General features: G+C 41.8%; 2 protein-coding genes across 5 annotated transcripts; one reads left to right on the top strand and one right to left on the bottom strand.

The window, feature by feature from the left end:
- Positions 1–256: 256 nt before the first annotated feature.
- Positions 257–8,597, top strand: pgd (phosphogluconate dehydrogenase). The gene is made up of 13 exons (XM_086141344.1): positions 257–317; positions 803–878; positions 977–1,156; positions 1,243–1,308; positions 1,391–1,509; positions 1,747–1,816; positions 1,917–2,051; positions 2,160–2,349; positions 3,490–3,620; positions 4,012–4,145; positions 4,513–4,612; positions 5,342–5,464; positions 6,662–8,597. Exons 1-13 carry the CDS (start codon positions 310–312, stop codon positions 6,779–6,781), a joined length of 1,452 nt encoding a protein of 483 aa, XP_085997470.1. The 5' UTR covers positions 257–309; the 3' UTR covers positions 6,782–8,597.
- A 2,266-nt stretch (positions 8,598–10,863) lies between these two features.
- On the bottom strand, positions 10,864–15,678 carry tardbpa (TAR DNA binding protein a). 4 transcript variants are annotated; one of them, XR_015104354.1, is made up of 8 exons: positions 15,409–15,678; positions 14,927–15,286; positions 14,212–14,375; positions 13,951–14,091; positions 13,328–13,498; positions 13,161–13,245; positions 12,215–12,361; positions 10,864–11,471 (listed from the first exon to the last, which is right to left on the bottom strand). XR_015104354.1 is itself a non-coding variant. In XM_086141418.1 (6 exons), exons 2-6 carry the CDS (start codon positions 15,165–15,167, stop codon positions 12,772–12,774), a joined length of 1,191 nt encoding a protein of 396 aa, XP_085997544.1. In that variant the 5' UTR covers positions 15,168–15,289; positions 15,409–15,677; the 3' UTR covers positions 11,548–12,771. The 4 variants fall into 4 exon arrangements, 2 of the variants coding, with proteins under 2 accessions (XP_085997544.1, XP_085997545.1); XR_015104353.1 differs by having other exon boundaries at positions 14,927–15,289; positions 15,409–15,677; XM_086141418.1 differs by lacking the exon at positions 10,864–11,471 and having other exon boundaries at positions 11,548–13,245; positions 14,927–15,289; positions 15,409–15,677.
- Between the last annotated feature and the right edge of the window lie 3,523 nt (positions 15,679–19,201).

Here is a 19,201-nt window from a genome sequence, read left to right as displayed (position 1 = left end):
AAAAAAAATAATAATTTGCGCAATCTTCCTTCTCCTGTAAACGACAAATATTATTTATCGCTGCATCACATTTAATTCATTTTAAAGTTGTAGAAAGACAACTCCAATACCTTGAAATGAAGCTGTCCTTCGCATAATGGAGACCTCGGCTCAGGATTACTAACCAATCAGGGAGCACGTCAAATGGCGTTGCAGGCATGTGATTGGTTGAGATTCTGGTTGGCTGTGCCGCTACGTTTAGTCAAGTCGACAACGAGGAAGGAGGCTGTCATTTTCCAAACTTCACTGTTCATTCACCCACCGTACAACATGGCTCAGTAAGTTCAACATTAATTTCATTATTTTCTGGTTTAGAAAGCATGTTTAGTAGAGGCAGCTTCGTCGGAAGTGTAAATTTGAATCGCCGGAGAGACACATTGCGAAACATTGTGAAATAGAAGCTGTTAGCTTGTTTGCTAGCCATTCGGCTTTGGGGTTTTATGTATGTGAAACGCAAAGTGACATATTTACCTTGAAGACTTAAGGGCAAAAAAAAAAAAAAAACACAAGTGAGCTTTATGCGAACCTTGCAAATGAGTTTTGAGATTATTATTATGTGTTTAAGCTCTAATTATCACCTCCTCAACGTTAATCTGCAAACATTGAAATGCAATAGGTGTAGGAAGTAATTCGAAAAAAGATGTTTGGAAAAAGATTATTTGTCAAAAAAGACTGCATTTAGGAGTAATTTTCAAAAGTCCTTATTGGTACTGAAACCTGGTGCTTCATCAGATTCTCAATATACAATATCTCCTCCCTCCAGAGCAGACATTGCACTGATTGGTTTGGCTGTCATGGGCCAGAACCTCATCATGAACATGAATGACCATGGCTATGTGGTAAGATGGTGACTTTCATACCTGTTTTCCTAACCCCTGGCGTTATTCAGCCGTCTTGTTTATTTTAAGTCTCAACTCTGAAAATACCTCTTCAACAGGTTTGTGCTTACAACCGCACAGTGTCCAAGGTGAAGGACTTCCTGAACAATGAGGCCAAAGGCTCCAAAGTGATTGGTGCAGAGTCTCTGGAAGACATGGTGTCCAAGCTGAAAAAGCCCAGGAGAATCATCCTGCTGGTCAAGGCTGGGCAGGCAGTGGACGACTTTATCAACAAACTGGTCGGTGGCTTGAGTTGTAACCGTTGGGTTTAACCGTGTTAAACAATCCTGAGGACTTAATTTATTCCTTATTTGCATTCACTCAGGTTCCTCTGCTTGAGGCCGGGGACATTATCATCGATGGTGGTAACTCAGAATATAGAGACTCAACAGTCAGTACACAACATACAAAGTCAAGTAGTAAATGTTCAATATAGGATGGTCTTACAATATTCTTGTGTTTCCGTTTCACAGCGGCGCTGTCAGAGTCTGAAAGAGAAAAACTTGCTGTTTGTCGGAAGTGGTGTCAGTGGTGGGGAGGAAGGGGCACGTTACGGACCCTCACTCATGCCTGGGGGACATAAAGAAGCCTGGTAAGTCGCTAAACACTGTCGTATTTCATAAAGCACACACAAGGTCACGGGTATCAGTCAGACATTCACTAGAATTGGGAATGGTTTGGAACTGAACAGAAACTTAAATGTGTAGCAATGACGGGTTTTTAAACATTTTTAAAAGCTATATTCCACTTGTTCATTTCGTATGTGTCATTCATTGGCTCTTGTTATTAAGCCGATCAATTTAAAGTCTTTCTTTCTTTTTGTTTTGAGGCCACACATAAAAGACATCTTCCAGAGCATCGCTGCCAAGGTTGGAACAGGCGAACCCTGCTGCGACTGGGTGAGTGTCACATTTCATCTTCAACAGTATAGTTATAGACTAAATCTATGTACTGATGTAAGCTTGTAATCTCAATGATTTGTTTGCTTTGTGTGTATAGGTTGGGGATGAAGGTGCAGGTCATTTTGTGAAAATGGTCCATAATGGCATTGAGTATGGCGATATGCAGCTTATTTGTGAGGCATATCACTTGATGAAAGATGTGCTCGGCATGGACCAAGATGAGATGGCAGAGGTGAGTTCAATTAACCTGGTCTGTAATAAAGCGATTTGTCTGAAACCCGTCGGTTGTCGTTGCTTAACCGCAAGATTAACTGTATGTCATCACTCTGGCCGAAAACAGGTTTTTGACAAATGGAACAAAACAGAGTTGGATTCCTTCCTGATCGAGATCACGGCAAATATCCTCAAATACAGACAACCTGATGGTTCACATCTTCTGCCCAAAATCCGCGATAGTGCTGGACAGAAAGGCACAGGGAAGTGGACAGCTATATCAGCCCTGGAGTACGGCACACCTGTGACTTTAATCGGTAAGAGGAAGAAAGTTTGTTGAGGACAAGGAAGTATCTTATTTCAGTCTGTTGAAGTGTTGGCTTTCAGTAAACTGCATTGTAATGATGATATTGCCACAGGTATTACATCACACCCTCTGAAGCAACATCTAGACACAAATGAGGCAGTAGGTCCAGTCACCATACCAATGGGTATAGCTTAGCTTTTCATAGTTGTCTCAGAAATAGCATGTCCACTGAGCTTCTTCTGTGTAACATGTTTGTTTTGAAGCTGGTTCTAAGAAGATTGAAGGCTTTTCTAGTGGCCTGGTCATCTCAAGTGACATAAGGGGGGATTTGTGATACTCTGCAGCTTTGGTCTTTGGTCTGACTGGCAGCAGGTTTCATAAAGAGCGTGGTAGGCTGGAGGTCAGGAAACACAAGTAATCCTAATAAAGGTATCGTTCTATCTGCTCTGCAAAGCGAGTGCATCTCCAAATGCTGAGTTGAAAGAGCACATGTAAACTTTCTGGAGTTTGTAGGCTGAAAATTAGCACCAAAACACCATTGTTTAGGGACAAAAGCATTAGGCCTGCTTGGTCTCCCTGTCATTGTTTTATATCCTCTGCTGACTGAGAGACAGAGGCAGTACAAAAGCCACCATTGTGTGAGAGATGAGCCGGTGTGTATGTGTCCATGCGTATGTGTCCGTGTGTGTGTGTGTGTGTGTGTGTGTGTGTGTAGATGGATCTCTGCTGCCAGTGGGTTCGACATTCCTCACCAGGACACGTTCTCTGGCTGTCTTTGGCTATGTGTTGCACCTGGCTGTGTCGTTTTTAGCAAGTCATGCTTACTCATCGTTTGTTCTTGCCAGATTTAGATTTTTCATTCAATGAGCAATTTTTTTTTCCTCGATCTTTGTCTGCTAGTGTTCTCAGGTTCATTTATAACACCGTCGTGACCACGGTCCTGCAGATCCCTGGCTGCTGTCTCTGTTTTAGCATTTAATTAACCATGACATCACTGCAAGTCTGTCTCCAGTTCAGCAGGGCAATTTGTAGCTTCCTTAATCAATTTTTTTCCTACTCATCTGTTTAGCATCTGATTTTCTGTGCAAAATGACTTGAATGAACTATCTTTTATTCCCCCACACCCCTCGCATGTTTTTTGCTTTCTCAGGAGAGGCTGTCTTTGCCAGATGCTTGTCCTCTCTAAAGGATGAGAGGGTACAGGCCAGCCGCAGCCTTTCCGGGCCACAGGGGGTCAAATTCAGCGGTGACAAGTCCGCCTTCCTGGAAGACATCAGGAAGGTATGGCATACACCTGCGCGCAACTTGGTTGTTGTTGCAGTATGACGAGACCTCAGAGACCACCTGTCTCACTCACTGAAGAGTCTTAACCAAATAAATGTAGTGCCCACATGTTAAATGACCACCTGTGTATCCTTATTTATTTATTTTTCTACATCATTTTGTGACTCCTCACATTGAAGTCTTTGTCAACCTGCAATCCAAAAACTACAGTTATTGCGCCTCAGTTTTTTTTGCCCGTGTCACACTTCTCAGAACTATCCCTGTGGAACATATAGATGCAAATATCTGTTTTATAAGTCCTCTATACATGTAAGGTCTCCTAGATTTGACCAACAGTCCCATCAATATACTGCTGAAAAATGCAAGTGATTTATTTTGTTATTTCCAGGCTCTCTATGCTTCCAAGATCATCTCGTACGCTCAGGGCTTCATGCTGCTGCGCCAGGCAGCTCAAGAGTTCGGCTGGTCCCTCAACTATGGTGGTATCGCCCTGATGTGGCGAGGGGGGTGCATCATCCGGAGGTAGGTTTCATCTCGGGTATCCTATGTCTCCATCCTCTCTGGTGCTTTTTGAAACGTGATGCCGACAATGATCTTTCACAATGATGATGAAAATGTGAGGTTAGTCAGCCAGGGGAAACCTCTTGAGAATGTAGGAGGGGGAAGATCAGTTTTTCCTTTGTTTGAATTACCTTTTAGAAGTTCAAAAAGTATCAAATGGTGATGGACCTATTATGTGTGACGATTATGACATTTGCATTTGTGAGACATTGATTTCTTGCTCCAACCAGAAACATGTTTATGTTTATCGTGTTCTTTTGAATAGAATCAGGATAACACAATGTACGGCTGTTATTTTAATTAAATCCACTTTTTTCCTCCCCAACAGTGTTTTTCTCGGTAAAATCAAAGAGGCATTCGACATGGATGCTGACCTGCAGAACTTGCTGCTCAACCCTTTCTTCAGTAATGCTGTGCAAGACTGTCAGGTATGAGGAAGGACAAAATAACGCAAGACCACATTTACAAAGACACTAATGATTGTCTTCCTCTTATACTGAAGTGAAGCAATAAAACTTGTTTCTGACGTCCTTTTCCTGTCAGGGGATGTTTTAGGTACATATCTTTAAATCTTCCGAGAGGATTTAAGTTCCAGTGTACAGGCTTTGGAGGAGCAAAAAATGTCTTCCTTTTCTGCAATGATTGGAATACAGAAAACAGGCCTTTGTGATTCACCAGCTTCTGCGTTTAGCTCCAATTGAGGCCCCTGATTATTATGAAAACTAAATTCTGAAAGTGAAGATGGATTTAAAATGACGATCTCTGTCGTCAGAGGAACAGGAAAGCCAAACATTTTCAATCAAACAAATTCAGCAGTTTGGAAGCAGGTTTACTTTCAAGGATTGCCTGGAGGGAAACAATAAGCGTGTAAGACTGTTCAGAATGGACATAGAATTGTTTCACAGCTTTAAACAGCTGATAATGAATCCGTTTGGATTCACTGAGTATTAAACAAATAAACACCAATGTAAATGACCCTCTGCACCAGAATCAGACTCCTAAATCTAATCTGACAGACAAAGTAATTTACAAATGGGCTATGTCATAATTGGATTTCAAGGAATCATGTGACCTCACATCATCTCAAAGACAGACAATAACATGAAGATCCTGACCAACTTTAATGTTGAACTCGTGTTTTGTTATTTTTTAAATAGGAGTCTTGGCGCAAAGCAGTCAGCGTCGGGATCCAGCACGGTATCCCCATGCCCTGCTTCACCACCGCCCTGTCCTTCTATGATGGGTACAGACATGAAAAGCTGCCAGCCAACCTCCTCCAGGTGAGATGAGTGTGATTGCGTTTGAGATTAATGATCATCACCGAGCTCTTTTATGGCCGTTTGTCTATGGATTGGAGATGCGATTAAGACCTTGACAGTGAGCCGCGAGCACCCTCTGTGTTTATACTCCCCCTGTCGATTTATTTTTAATTCTCCAGCCTTTAAAAGCTGCATCGTGGTATACGATTGCTCAAGATAAATTCAGATTACAACTTTTTAAGACTATATAAATGTCACATCGAACAAGGGCAAATTAGCTTGTCCTCATGACCATCAGCAGCAACGTGACTGAACTAGCTGATGTCACCTGTCATATCTGGGCTGTTTTTTGAGTCCAGTTAAGTTTTATCACCTGTTTGTGCTCTCGTAGTACTTCTGCCGTCAGAGAAGCGGAAGGGACTGCAGAACTCATCCTACATGCCGGATTGTAGCCATCTTCAATCTTTTTCTCAATCCTATTGTTTTCGCTTTTCATCCCATTTTTTTAGCTTCCTCTCTTTGCCTCCTTCTTGTCCTTTATTTTCCAGTTTTGTTTTTTTTTTTTTTTTTTTTTGGCATTTCATGGAATTTCATGTCTCCACACACACACTCGCCCACCTGCTCCCCACTTCTCAGTCTCTTTCTGTTTTGTAGCCACAAAGTCTCAGTATGGCTAGGATTACCGGCTGCCCTGTAGCTCACGTGTCTAAAACCTGGGGAGACTGGTTGTTATGGACTGTTGCTGCCGTGGCTGTGTGTGTTGATAATTGAGATGTTTCCTCATTGTGTTGCACACAAATTGTACGAATCCTATTTCTGTGACACAATCAAAAAAAGAGTTGTAAAAATTACAAGTACCTGCAGATATTGTGCCAGTTGCTTGAATTTACATGCAGTATTGTTGTGGGAGACCCACTGAACCAAAAACAAAGTGATGACAGTTTTGCAAAAAAATAAGAACTGTTTAACAACACCTAGACTGTAAGGTGAAGTATTTGGAGGAGTCTGTTGGAAGCGCAGCTGGAAACAGTCTGTCTATTTTGAACGATTGTTTCAAATTGATATGGCAAAACTTGTGCTATCAACTTCTGTTTTTTTTCAACCCCCCCTTATACCCCTTATATATACACATTACACACACACACACACACACACACATATATATGTATGAATAAATGAGAGAGAGACTGAATATCTGATAATTTGGTTGTTATTTAGGCCCAGAGGGATTACTTTGGAGCGCACACGTATGAGCTGCTGTCAGACCCCGGGCGCTTCATCCACACCAACTGGACGGGCACTGGCGGAAACGTCTCTTCCTCCTCCTACAACGCATAAGGACCCACGTGGAGAGCTGAAAATGCAAAGCTGACAGGAAGTTACCTGTGAAAGAAAAATGTTACACATTCCACCCTGTAACCCCACTTACATATTTAGGACCCACCTACAAACACCTTCAAGTTTTTTTTTTGTTGTTTTTTTTTTAAATTATTATTTATCATGAATTGCAGTCTTAGAGCTTGAGATTTTCCCACGTGTTCAGTTTTAGAAAATTTGATCGGTCACAAGAGGGCAGCAAATGCTGGCGCTGACTCCTTGGGCGATGTGGTTATTGTGCTGCCATCAGCAGTCAGGCTGCACCAAGGGTTCAGTGTTAACGCTGGATTAAGGTGAACTGTTGCACGTTCAAGTATTAGGCTAAATAAAGCTTTCAATCCCTTTCTGATTAGCTTGAACGGTTCTTACTGTAAGGTGCTGTAAACAAGATTTAGAAGTGTGTGAGATTCTAAATTTGGCAACAAGTAACTTGTCATGTGACATGCAGCAGATGGCCCTACTTGCTCCGAAGATGAGCATAGTCAATGCTTTAAATAGAATTACTCTTATTTTTCATATACAGTATATCATACCTCCTTCAGGATCATGCTGCGAATTACTTGGAAAAGTCGTGACAGTCAGTACTTGAGGTACATTTCAGCCTCAGGAATAAAATGTATGGCTAGTGGTGAAAGAAAAGTCTGGAACATTTCTATGGCAGTCTTCAGTGTCTGTCCACTAGGTGGCCTTGATGTTCCTTCAGTGCGCCAAGGAGCCTTTCTCCCTTTGTCATGGCGACTCAGAGGGGCTGCAATAACGTGAACATAAAATCAATGATAAAAGCCCATTAAATACTAAGTTGCGTATTTACTGATAGTCAGTGGTGCATTTCAGTACATTCAGTTCTTCATCATTCATGATGTTTCACAGAAGCAGGGAAATACTTATTTTTTTTTCCATTGAATACCTTTACTCGTACAAAAATAGCGAGGCCATGGATGCCTCAGGCTAAAATGCCCGGGTGAAATGTTAGGAAAGCACTGGTCTAAATGCTTTTTAACTTTCTCTGTTATGTCATATGCAAGAAAACCACAATTATGTAGGGGTTGTTTCTGATCAGTCATAACCCTGCCGATCTGCAGAAATCTAATCTAAAAAATGTGGGAAAATGTATCAGATTTAAACTAAATATAAAGATTTGTAGATTATCCTTGACCTGTGCAAAACTCAAAAGATTCCAAACACACAGATGTTCGACTTCGAACACACTTGTTTTTTCATCAAAAAAACAGTTAATCAAAATAAACACTTGAATTTGAAATCATGCAATGATACCGTTTTATGACATTTGCCGTTAGTTTTCATGGCATTTCAAAGTGACGGATGGTGGACACCTGTGAGGAAATATCTCTGGTAAATCTGTTAAACCGCAAAGAAATGGCTGTTAGTGAACACACTTTGCTTCTTAGGTACCGGACCTTTCTCCTTCGAAGGGGGTCTGTTCCCACTGCTTTGCCTTTGTAATTTATTCGGGAAACATTGTTTTTTAATTGTCATCATAGAGGCTTTGCGCTGTCATGCACTAAAATTCCCCAGGCATCCGTGTATATTTTTCCCGTACCCTGCTGTGTAGGGAGTGAAACACTGAAAATCTTAAAAAATTAATCATGTCTTTAAGAGTTGATTAGATGAGTTGGATTTTTTTTTTCTTTTCCAAAACATGGATCGTGCTTTTATTACCACATAAAGACAATTGGCTAATTTGAAATTCAGCAGAAATAACACAGACATCTTGCGACTGTGTTGCTTGTGATTAAATAAAAATCCAATTAAGAAATTAGTCATTCTCTTTTTTTTTTTTTCCCCCCAAGTTCTCAATTTGCATACCATCCCAATTTCCTCTTCAGAGCTGACCCTCTGCCCAGGTACGTGCCGTATCAATGTTGTCTTTTTTTTTTACAATAATAGTGGGTGTGTCAGAAAACAGCTTCACATATTAACTTTCTGAGAGAGTGAGCAGCAGTGAAATGTTCTCATCAACAAAAATCAAAAGCAATGCAACACCTTTTCTTCTTTAAACACTAATCCCTGCTGTTGCATCTAAACCTTATTAGGGCATTCTCAGCAGTGCTGTCAGCTGCTTAAATGAATGTGCTAACAGTGCTGCTTTAACCCCGCCAGCAGTGACGGATGTTGTACCTGACAGGGGTGTGTTACAGCTGTTATTACACCTGATGTTGAACAGCAAACAAAGCCTCACCTCTGCACCTGTGCTGCAGAAGCACTGCTGATTGCCAGCTTGATTTTCAATCTTTTTTTTTTTTTTACATCAAGCTTCTATCCAACTGTCCTGGGACACTTCAAAGACCCCCGTGTTCGACTCCTTGCGTTCGCGCTTTGATCCTGAGGATAAGCTGCAGAACAAACACCACGAACACTGTCGTTCACTCACTTCATACATACATACATTCTCTTCTAATGCTGTAAACAGACTGCATTATTATCAGGGTGAGGTCACTGCCGGCAGCCCCGGTGGAGGCCCTCTATCAAATTAGAGCTACTGTTATTGTGAGTCGTCCTGCTGTTTGTTATGCTTCTGGTTTGCTGTGAAAATGGCCTTGTGTATTCCCGTCTGTATTGCCAAACGCTTAATTATCCAAATACTACCAGAATACTACCGACAGCAAGAGGCTTTAACTAATGAAAGCGTCTGCAGTCTGAGGAAGCGAGGCAATGTCAGACACTTCCGGGATGGAAATGATTTTTCTGCAAGATTCAAAGTTCTCTGCCCACTGGTTTTGACAATCAACAATCGAGTGGCTCAAAATGGAGCTGAGGTACCTCAGGTTCTGTCTTCCCGTGATGGAAGCTCTACTTTTAGGCTGCTTTTTTTTTTTTTTTTGGCTGCAGTGTTGTAACATTCCCCTTCAAACACAACCTCAACAAGTTTGTGGTGTCCCCCTTACCCATCATGCAAAACTACAATTGAAAAAAAAACAATCAGATCATTCACTCACACATTCTGTTGTGTTCAGTTAAACAAATGTTTAAATGCACAATGAGGAAAAAGTAGATAAACTTAAAAATTAAGGTCTATTTGGTGGCGAGTCTTAGGGCTGTACTGATGACATGAAGACTCAGGATAGTAGCTTATGGTGACCTTTTTTAGTTGAAACAGGATGTGCCACAATTTGACTTTTACTCAGAAGCAGCTGCAGGCAATGGCTTTTTGGTATCCTGGATCCGACCGCCCAGGAGGAGATTCTCCTGGAGGCCGTCATCCATCTGTTTCACACTGAGTTCCCACATTAGTAGCAGCAGGTGCCACAAAAATTTGAAAAAGCCAATTTTCCAGCAAGTTCTTTGTTGGCGTAAAGGAAGCAAACGACTCAGACGTACATTAGGATGTCCTCTTAACAGCTTCAGGGCACTGGATCTTTAATTTTTAAACTACTCTCTGCACATTTGCTTATATTTAAATTCAGGTAACAGCTTCCAATTTGAACTATTAAAATAGTATTCTGCCACTTTACTATTCCACTTAGGAGTACTGTTTTTCACGTTTACTCCACATCATCTTGTTAAGAGAACAGACAGCATTTGAAATAAGATACCAGCAAGTCAAGAAACACTTTGTTGGTTTAATGGGGAAAGTGCTACATTTGAATTTCATCCAGTTAAGTTTCAGATTGTCTGGAGGTGCCAAAACTCAACTAGCAAAGACAAAGCCTAACTATCTCATTTTACAAATTGTTTTTTTTTTTTTTTTAAACTTCAGTGATGAAGTATTGAAATTGCAGTCCTGAGTTCGGCAGTGTTAGTCAGGAAGGAGTTCAGGAAAACTTCAAGTTACTTATCCTTGCTAATTCAGCAGGTCATTTTCATCAGACCTCATTTATTATCATTTTCAGTCTAAACGTTACTCCAGTTCCAGTGAGCAGAGCCAATCACAGAAAGGATCATGTAAATGCAACGAGTTTACTTCAATGACATGGCAAAAAGAACATTATTAAATCATCCTGCGCTCAAAGTCCAGTAATGTGGCACGTGATAAAAGAAAAATGTACAAATTTACTTTTCCATTTATATCAATAGACAACAGGTCATTAAAAACTCAACTTTTATTTTGCACTGCAATACTAAAATATTTCAATACACACGAGTGAATTTTTGCTGGCATGTCATATTAATCATCAATGTCTCTAAAGTTCTCAGCTGAGTCATTGCAACAAGGTAAAAGGGAAAAAAAGAACAAAAACAATTTCTACTGAATATTCAAATCTTGACCACATTGAACAGAGACCTTGCAGCACTTCAATTTGTTCCATCAGCAAAGTGTTATGGGCATGGAAAGGAAAAGAAGAAACATTGAATGACAAATGCATCTGAGATCATAGGCAGGATTTGCATTTCACATGTTTTGAGACTGTTGCCAAGCTGCAGGTCTGAGTTTGGTCCTAGTTGTGACATTTGTACGCATAAAAAAAAACAAAACAAAAAAAAAAACCCTCTACCCAATTGAGTACGTCCACTAAATTTGTTTTGAGGATGGTCCGAGGTTTCTTGCTAATGAGGTGAAGAGGATCCTTTTGAGGATTAAGGCAGGTGTGCAGCAATTCCACTGTTGGTTTGACTCGGTCCACCCAACAGTGTCTTCAGCTCCTCCTTTACTGACTCCAACCGGGATTCCATTGTTCCTTGTCCGAGGTCCCTATACATGTGAATTAAAGTGTTGGCAGGTCCATTAACTTAATGTCAAAATAAGTCACTGTCAAGAGGGCATTATACCTAGTCAAACTCAGTTTTATTTCAGACTCTTAATTCACAAAACATAGAAAATGCATTCGCAACTTCAAACACAAACTTTCAATGGGAACATGTCCAACATTCACCACGTCAACCTCCGAGCTCACTTTCAAACACTTTCAGCCCCCCCGCCCCCCCCCCCGCTGTTTTACCCCCCACACAAACATCAGCAGAGTCCCATTTTCACACACTGAGGGTGGTAACAAGGAGAAAATAAAGCACACGAGCAGACACAGCATTCACATCAAGTCAGACAGCAAGAGAAAGCTATGAAAGGATACAAATACTCATAGCACTTGACATTTCACTGTGTTTTAGATAATTAAGTAGATAGAAAACTGAGAGAAGGGAGAGACCTTAGGGATCTCATCACACAATCAATGTCCTTTTGATGGCCATTAGGAACACACTCGTACTTGTTTCTTCCTCTCACACTCGCACAAAGCCACAGGTTCTTCTCAACTCGCAGGCATGTCTCTTTAAAAAACAAAAAAAGTTGCACAAACAGTCCTTCTCACACTTGCTTCCTTTCAATTTGCTCACTCTCACTCTGTCCAACATCAATCCCACTCGATCTCCAAAGCGACAAGAGCAGACAAGATTTCTATATCCATGAAAAAAGGGGAGAGGAAAGAAGACAACACCCACCGTCTAACACAGTATATGCAGAGTGAAGCTGCGCTCTTTGATGACAAAGCATTTACACATGGAAGGAGGGGAATTGATACCGAGATCTGTCGAACATTGCTGCCAATGAGGCGCTTCCTCCCGGGAAATTGGAAAAGTGTTGGTGAACTGCAGAAGAGATTTTCATGAGGGTGTTTCCATCAGATGTCAAACAAAAAACAAAAGTAGAGATCAACTGCATACAGATATATATAGATATATCAAGCTCACAACTAGAGACTGAGGGGGTTCTGGGGACACACGTGCATGTTTATAGGTATTGATCATGCATGCACATCTCAATTTCTCAAAAGCAAGAAAAGGTAACGTGGCAGCTTCCGCTAAAACTAAACTTTTCACCCATTCACTGCATGACAAATCAATCAAACGAAATAATCACTTTCTCTTTAACAAAACAAACAAAACAAAAAAAAAGGCAATGTAGTTTTAAGTATTAGGAACAAAAGATATAAGCAGTTCCCCAAAGTATACTTACCAGATTAACCTACTAGCAAGAGAAAGGGTCAAATTTGAGCTATCTACATTCCCCAATTAGAAGACTTTGAGTCCATAGAGGTGCCAAAGCCAGAGCTGAAGCCACCGCTGGAGGCCGTGTTAGTGCCTCCAGCCCAGCCCAGGCTAGCAGAGCTGGGGCTGCTGTAACTGGTGCTGGCAGAGCTATAGGTCTGATCTCGGGTGGTGGTGGCCGTGCCCGCTGTCGTGGTTAGACCTTGCTGGTTAGCCAGCATGCCCATCATTCCCCAACTACTCTGCAGCGCTGCCTGGGCAGCCGCCACCATTGCCGGGTTAAGGCCGAGCGCCCCAAAGTTAACCCCTCCGCTACCACTGCCTAACCCACCGCGACTATTGCCATAAACCTGGCTGAACCCACCGGCCCCAAACCGCCCTCGATCCATCATTTGCCTACTATTATTGTGTTTTGGCTCGGCATTGGAGATGTGAACGCTGACACCCTTGACGATCAAGTCCTCTCCGCACAGGGCTTGGGCCACCTGAGGAAAGCGTGAAGACGTTACTCGCTGTCATTATTTTGCCACCGGGCGGTCAACCTTCACTGCGCGTCCAAAGCCTCACCTGGTCATCGGCAAATGTCACAAATGCAAATGCCCGAAAAGGTTTGGGGATAAAAACATCAGTGACTTCGCCGTACTGCATAAAGTACTGCCTCAGGTCGTCGGTGGTCATGTCCTCCGTGCAGCGGCCGACAAAGATTTTGCGGCTTCGCATTGGTTCATCGGGACATGCCTGTGAAGACACGGCGAACATCTCAAAGAAAAACAAACAAAAAAAAAACAAAAAAACAAAAACAGAAATCAAGTATATCGATGGAACTCCTTTGCCGTGTCTATACTCATGGAGTTAAAAACCTCTGCAGAGTGTTTCGCCTGCCGGCAGCAGGGATATCGACGCGACAGGCTGAAATGCTCCATTCTTCAGAGCGGGAAGCTCTGAAGGGAGATTTTTTAAATTTTTTTCTTTGGCCACAGTCATCGAATTCTCGCGGTCACTAACAAAATATGAGATCAGAGATGTTTACCTAGAAATCAGGTTGTAAACTGAGGGTTTCACCCTCACCTTGAGTTTTACTGAATTGGTTGATATTACACCCGGCCATATGCTGCCCTGTAGGGGTTTTGGGGTGTGAAAGATAGATCACAAGCAACAATTTGTACCTTTAAAGGTAGAGTCCAAAATACCTTTGAATTGGGAAGTTTGCAGTCGCACCATCGTCCATCAATCATGTGTCTCTGAGCAATCACTTTAGTTTGTGTTTCATAATCAGTGAAACGCACGAACCCAAATCCCTTCGAGTTGCCAGTCTTTGCATCTCTCTTGATCTGGAGTTAAGAAAAAAAGTAAACGTTAGTTCCGGAGCTTAAATCGAGCCAATTGTTATCAAACATCCACATGAATTCCAGCAAGTGAACAGTATATGTTTAGGATCTGATGATCACTACCTGCACCATGATGACTTCACCAAAGGTGCTGAAATAATCTTTAAGATCTTGCTCTGTTGTTTTCCATGGTAACCCGAGAACAATGAGGTCTGATGTCTTTTGAAAGCCTCTTTTGACTTTCACGGCGGAAGCAGCATCTATTTCCTCCATCTTTCTTTTGTTGTCTGGTAAGAGCAAGAGACGTAGATTATGTGCCTGGTGAGCGACAATAGTAAACAACCGTGCTTCAAAACCAAAATAATGGTCCAACAGCTGACGACGATGAAAAGGCGGGGTGACGAGCGTGCGTACACCTTGGCCCCCGTGGTCGTTGAGCATCTCCCTCTAAAACCACTGGCATCAATTTAGCTCCTTAAAAGCCTCTGCAGCTCTGAGAAAGCCTGAACTGGCTGCAAGAAACGTACAGTTATCATTCAAATGACTCCCAACGCTGTTGGATGTGGTTAAGGTTGTGGCTCCGCAGGGGGCAGTCAAGCCCTTCTGTGCTCAACTCTTGAAACATATCTTTATGGGCCCTTATAGAGACCTGAGGGGTGAATCTGTGGGCTAAGCAAGTTGAACCTAAAGAGGCCTTACTATACAGCAGCACCGCTGAGCGTCATCGCAACAACTTTAGGGCCATTTTTTTGCATGCTATCCCGAGGAGTGGGCCCCAGCAGTTAAGCGGGACACACCGAGGCCTGCTTCGGCTGCTTGGGGCGCAGCAACCGCTCACCTTTGGGGTAATTGACGACGTAGACCAGGTTGCCCCAGTCGTTCTCGGGTGCATGCAGGACCCCCTCCACCAGCCGGACCCCGCGCATACACTGGGACTCTGGGTTCCTGTAGCGTAGCCCGCATGCACCGGGAAACTGGGCAGCCACCGACGACAATAACACGGTCCCGTCGTCTTCGGAGGGGATCTCCATGGGCTCTTCGCTCTCATCTTCGGCGACCCGAATGTACAACTCCGACATGGTCACTGAAAAGGCTGAGCGATTGTCCGAGGGCACTGGGCTGATATGGTACTCGTGAGTTGGAACACTGGAACGACGCACCGACTCCGGTTGACACAGCCGACCCTTGCGGAACCTTTCTTCTAGCCGTGTAAAAGCAGAAGAAACACAGGAATAGAAAATATTTAGAAACGCCAGCTCTTATTCCGCTATAAATTATCTGCTATGTGATAGCTGGCGGCCATGAAAACAGTTTTCTTACCCCGTTGACAGCAACCGAGTTAGCTAGCTAACAAGCTAGCCAACTCAGGACGGCTTGATAAATGAATGACCATCCACGTTCGCGCTGTTTTTCGTTTACTCTAATGCTATTTGTGCTCTTATATACAGACGATTGACGGGTAAAACATACGTGAATAACAACTAGCTGTCTTAATTCGTGAATTAGATACGAATACAACGGACTACAATGGCCACATTTGCAACAACATGCGTCGGCTAACCCCTTACCTCTCCAGCTAGCTAACAAAATGGCTGCCTACAACGGAGCGATGACATCATCTCGTTGGGAGGGCACGGTTTAGAATTTTATTCCAAGCGTTTATTTGCTTTGTTCGATATCGATCAACGTACTTATGAAATTACATTCATGCTCTCTGGATAATTTAATCAATCCTTTTTTCGTATCTCGCAGCACAGGATTGGATAAATGTTCTGGGTATAAGCGTTTGATGACAAACTGTTAAGATTCATATTTAAAGGATCAGTCGGAAGGTGAGACGGTCGATTGATATCGTCACAGAGGTGAATACGTTTTTAAAAATAATCGACTCATTTTCCCGTTAAATACCTACATTTTGCAATAGTATGAGTGATCGCAATCCAAGAATGGAGACACTATGATTATTCGATTTATAAGTATAATGCTACCCAAAAGGCAGTGTATTTTGTGTTGCAGTGGGGATCCAGGATCCTAAATCAGGCTAAAACAGGGAGAGATTTACTACATCATTACTTCAAAATATATTGGTATTTTGTTACAGCTTGTAATTTCAACAGCAAAAATAAAATCTTATGGTATTATGATGCACCAACCAAATGCCACAAAGCAAACTACAGAGTTCCTGCACTTTTCAGTGGCAGAAATTGCTCAGACTACATGCCGGTTCCTCTATATAATTCAAATAGAATATGCAATATTTTCCTCAGTGAAAGGAAATGTACTACTGTCAAAGGGCACATTGTTTGAATCTGTCACTCAACGTTACGAAATGAAAGAAGAAGGCGAAACTTGATCTTGAGCAATTAATTGAGTATATATTTTCTGAGTAATTTGTAGTGATTAAACTATTCAGAAATTGCAGTGTCTTCTATGGCCCCCCTTTTCACATTTTTCCACATCAGTCTTCTTAACCAGAAAGAGATCTGTTCGTGAGTAGACATCTGACAAGGTTTGCTATACTGCTAGAACTAAAGGTAGTGCCTAATTTCGTATTTCCACAGGGATCAATATTATCGGCGAAATCATTATCATGTCAGGAGGCACAATTAAACTATAAGTGTGACTATGTACAGGACTGTCTCAGAAAATTAGAATATTGTGATAAAGTTTTTTATCTTCTGTAATGCAATTACAAAAACAAAAATTGTCATACATTCTGGATTCATTACATATCAACTGAAATATTGCAAGCCTTTTATTATTTTAATATTACTGATTATGGCTTGCATCTTCAGAAAAGTGAAAAATCCTATGTCAAAATATTAGAATATCATGAAAAGGTATTTTTTGTTTTTTCAATTGCATTACAGAAGATAAAGAACTTTATCACAATATTCTAATAATCTGAGACAATCCTGTATAGTGTGAGAAACACGAGGTTTTTCCTAATATTCAGACTACACGAAATGTTCAAGGACAGAAAGTCTTGGATGTCCATTGAGACTTCCAGGCACAGGGTCCTTTTTCAGACACCAGTAGTACAGTCATGGCCAAAAGTTTTGAGAATGACACAACCATAGGAACATCTTGCAAACACCTAAAAATCCTGAGGGAACAGACTTTGTGAAAGTGTCATTCTCAAAACTTTTGGCCATGACTGTAGTTTGTCGCATGATGTTCTTTTTTTCTTACATGAAATAAGATGTGATGCTATGTATCTCTTGATCATCTGATCATCCCAGCATCTGTATCTGAATTATCATGTAACAAGGACAATGTGAAATAATAACTCTTTGATACCAATGCATTGTTTTGTCAAGCAACGTAAAACGCGCTTTTTGTCCTACACAGATGCCAGCATTTAGTTTAACCTAACTTACTCCCGGTTGAAAGTCACCCTAGGTCAACATTTATTTGTTCTAGATGGTGGTTATTGCTGTTATTGAAATCAGAGAACATAACAACATCAAAATAAGGGCAAGCAAGAAGCTGGGTGGTACAGAAAACTGCTTTCTTTAGCCTTTTAGAACTTTTAACAGATGCAGATCAGTTATACTTAGGCAAACTCTTAGGCAAACAAATAAAAAATGTGATTTGAAATCGTTAAAAATGTTCTGTTCGATTTTATTTTATCCTTTCCTGATTATCTCCATGTAACTGTTGTTTTGTTATGTCTTTAAAAATGTCATTCATTTCTCGCAATTCTCTGGGGAATTTAGTGCAAATTTATTGGCAATTTCTCAGTCATTTCACTTAATGCTCTTCAAAAGGATTTAGCTTATTTCCTGCCCATTTAAGAGGTGACTTATTTTCAGTTTGACGTTGGCATCTTCCAGTCATCTTGTAAAAATGGTGTAAAATGTGGTGGGAATGCAAGTGGAAAAAGAGAATAATTTGGTATATATAGTGCATATGTTGTCTGTTGTATCTAATTAGTGATAAGATTTCCATCCCCACATTATGCAATATCATTCATATAAATATACATAGTTTATTGACACTTTTGTCTTGATAACAAATGCAGACATAAAGTCATATTAAGTTGATTTTGTCCATGTTATCATGTCACGGCACAATTTCCTTGTGACATCTGGAAAATGATGCAGTAAAGCAAGTTGTTCCACGAAAGATAATAATCAATGTAGTAAGCAGATGTCCTTATGTGTGTAAGAGTTAACTGTGACCTGTGTTTGACCTGTATTTGCACATCCATCCCTGGGTGCTGGGCAGCTGTCGTCATCACTGTCTCTCAGGCATCACTGTATTCAGCCTCATGCAGATGCCAGTTTGATACAGATGAACAGTGACAGGAATGGGACTGTGACAGACAGGAAGTTCTTGAGCTCTCTAAGACAGAAGCTTCATACAAAAGCCTGGCACCTAGTGACCACTGCAAATATTACAACAATGATCCACAGAAAATCCAGTCTCTCACTCTCTCTCTTGCTCTTTCTTGCTTTCTTCTCCTTTTCCCTCTCTGTGTGTATATATGTGTTATATGTATATATACACATAAAGAGGGGGACAAACAAGGAGAGGGAAAGCAATGTATATGTGTGTGTGTGTGTGTGTTTGTGTGTGTGTGTGTATATTCATTCCATCCATCGATCTATCCTCCCTCACTTATCTGGAGTTGAGTCGCAGGGGCAGCAGCAGGAGCAGTGAGGCCCAGACCTCCCTCTCTCCGCCAGCTCCTCTGGGGGGGACTTGAGATGTTCCCGGGCCAGCCTGGAGTCATTGTCTCTCCAGCGTGTCCTGGGTCTTCCCCACGGTCTCCCCGATGTACACGCCCGGAATACCTCCGAGGTGTCCAGGAGGCATCCAGATCAGATGCCCGAGGCCCGTCATCTGACTCCTCTCTATGCAGAGGAGCAGCAGCTCTACTCTGAGCTCCTCACGGATGACATATCTTCTCACATCTCTAAGGGAGAGTCCGGCCACCCTGCGGAGGAAACTCATTTTGGACGCTTTTATCCGCAATCTCATTCTTTTGGTCACTACCCACAGCTTGTGACCATAGGTGAGGATGGGAAGGTAGATCGAGCAGTCAATTGAGAGCTTCACCTTTTGGCTTAGCTCCCTCTTCACCAGGACAGACTGGTACAGAGTCCAC

This window comes from Fistularia commersonii, chromosome 34, assembly GCF_037954325.1.
Source record: "Fistularia commersonii isolate RoL2024-O1a breed Wild chromosome 34, RoL_Fcom_v1.0, whole genome shotgun sequence".
Classification (NCBI taxonomy): Eukaryota; Metazoa; Chordata; class Actinopteri; order Syngnathiformes; family Fistulariidae; genus Fistularia; species Fistularia commersonii.
This window is presented reverse-complemented; position numbering and strand designations above follow the sequence as displayed.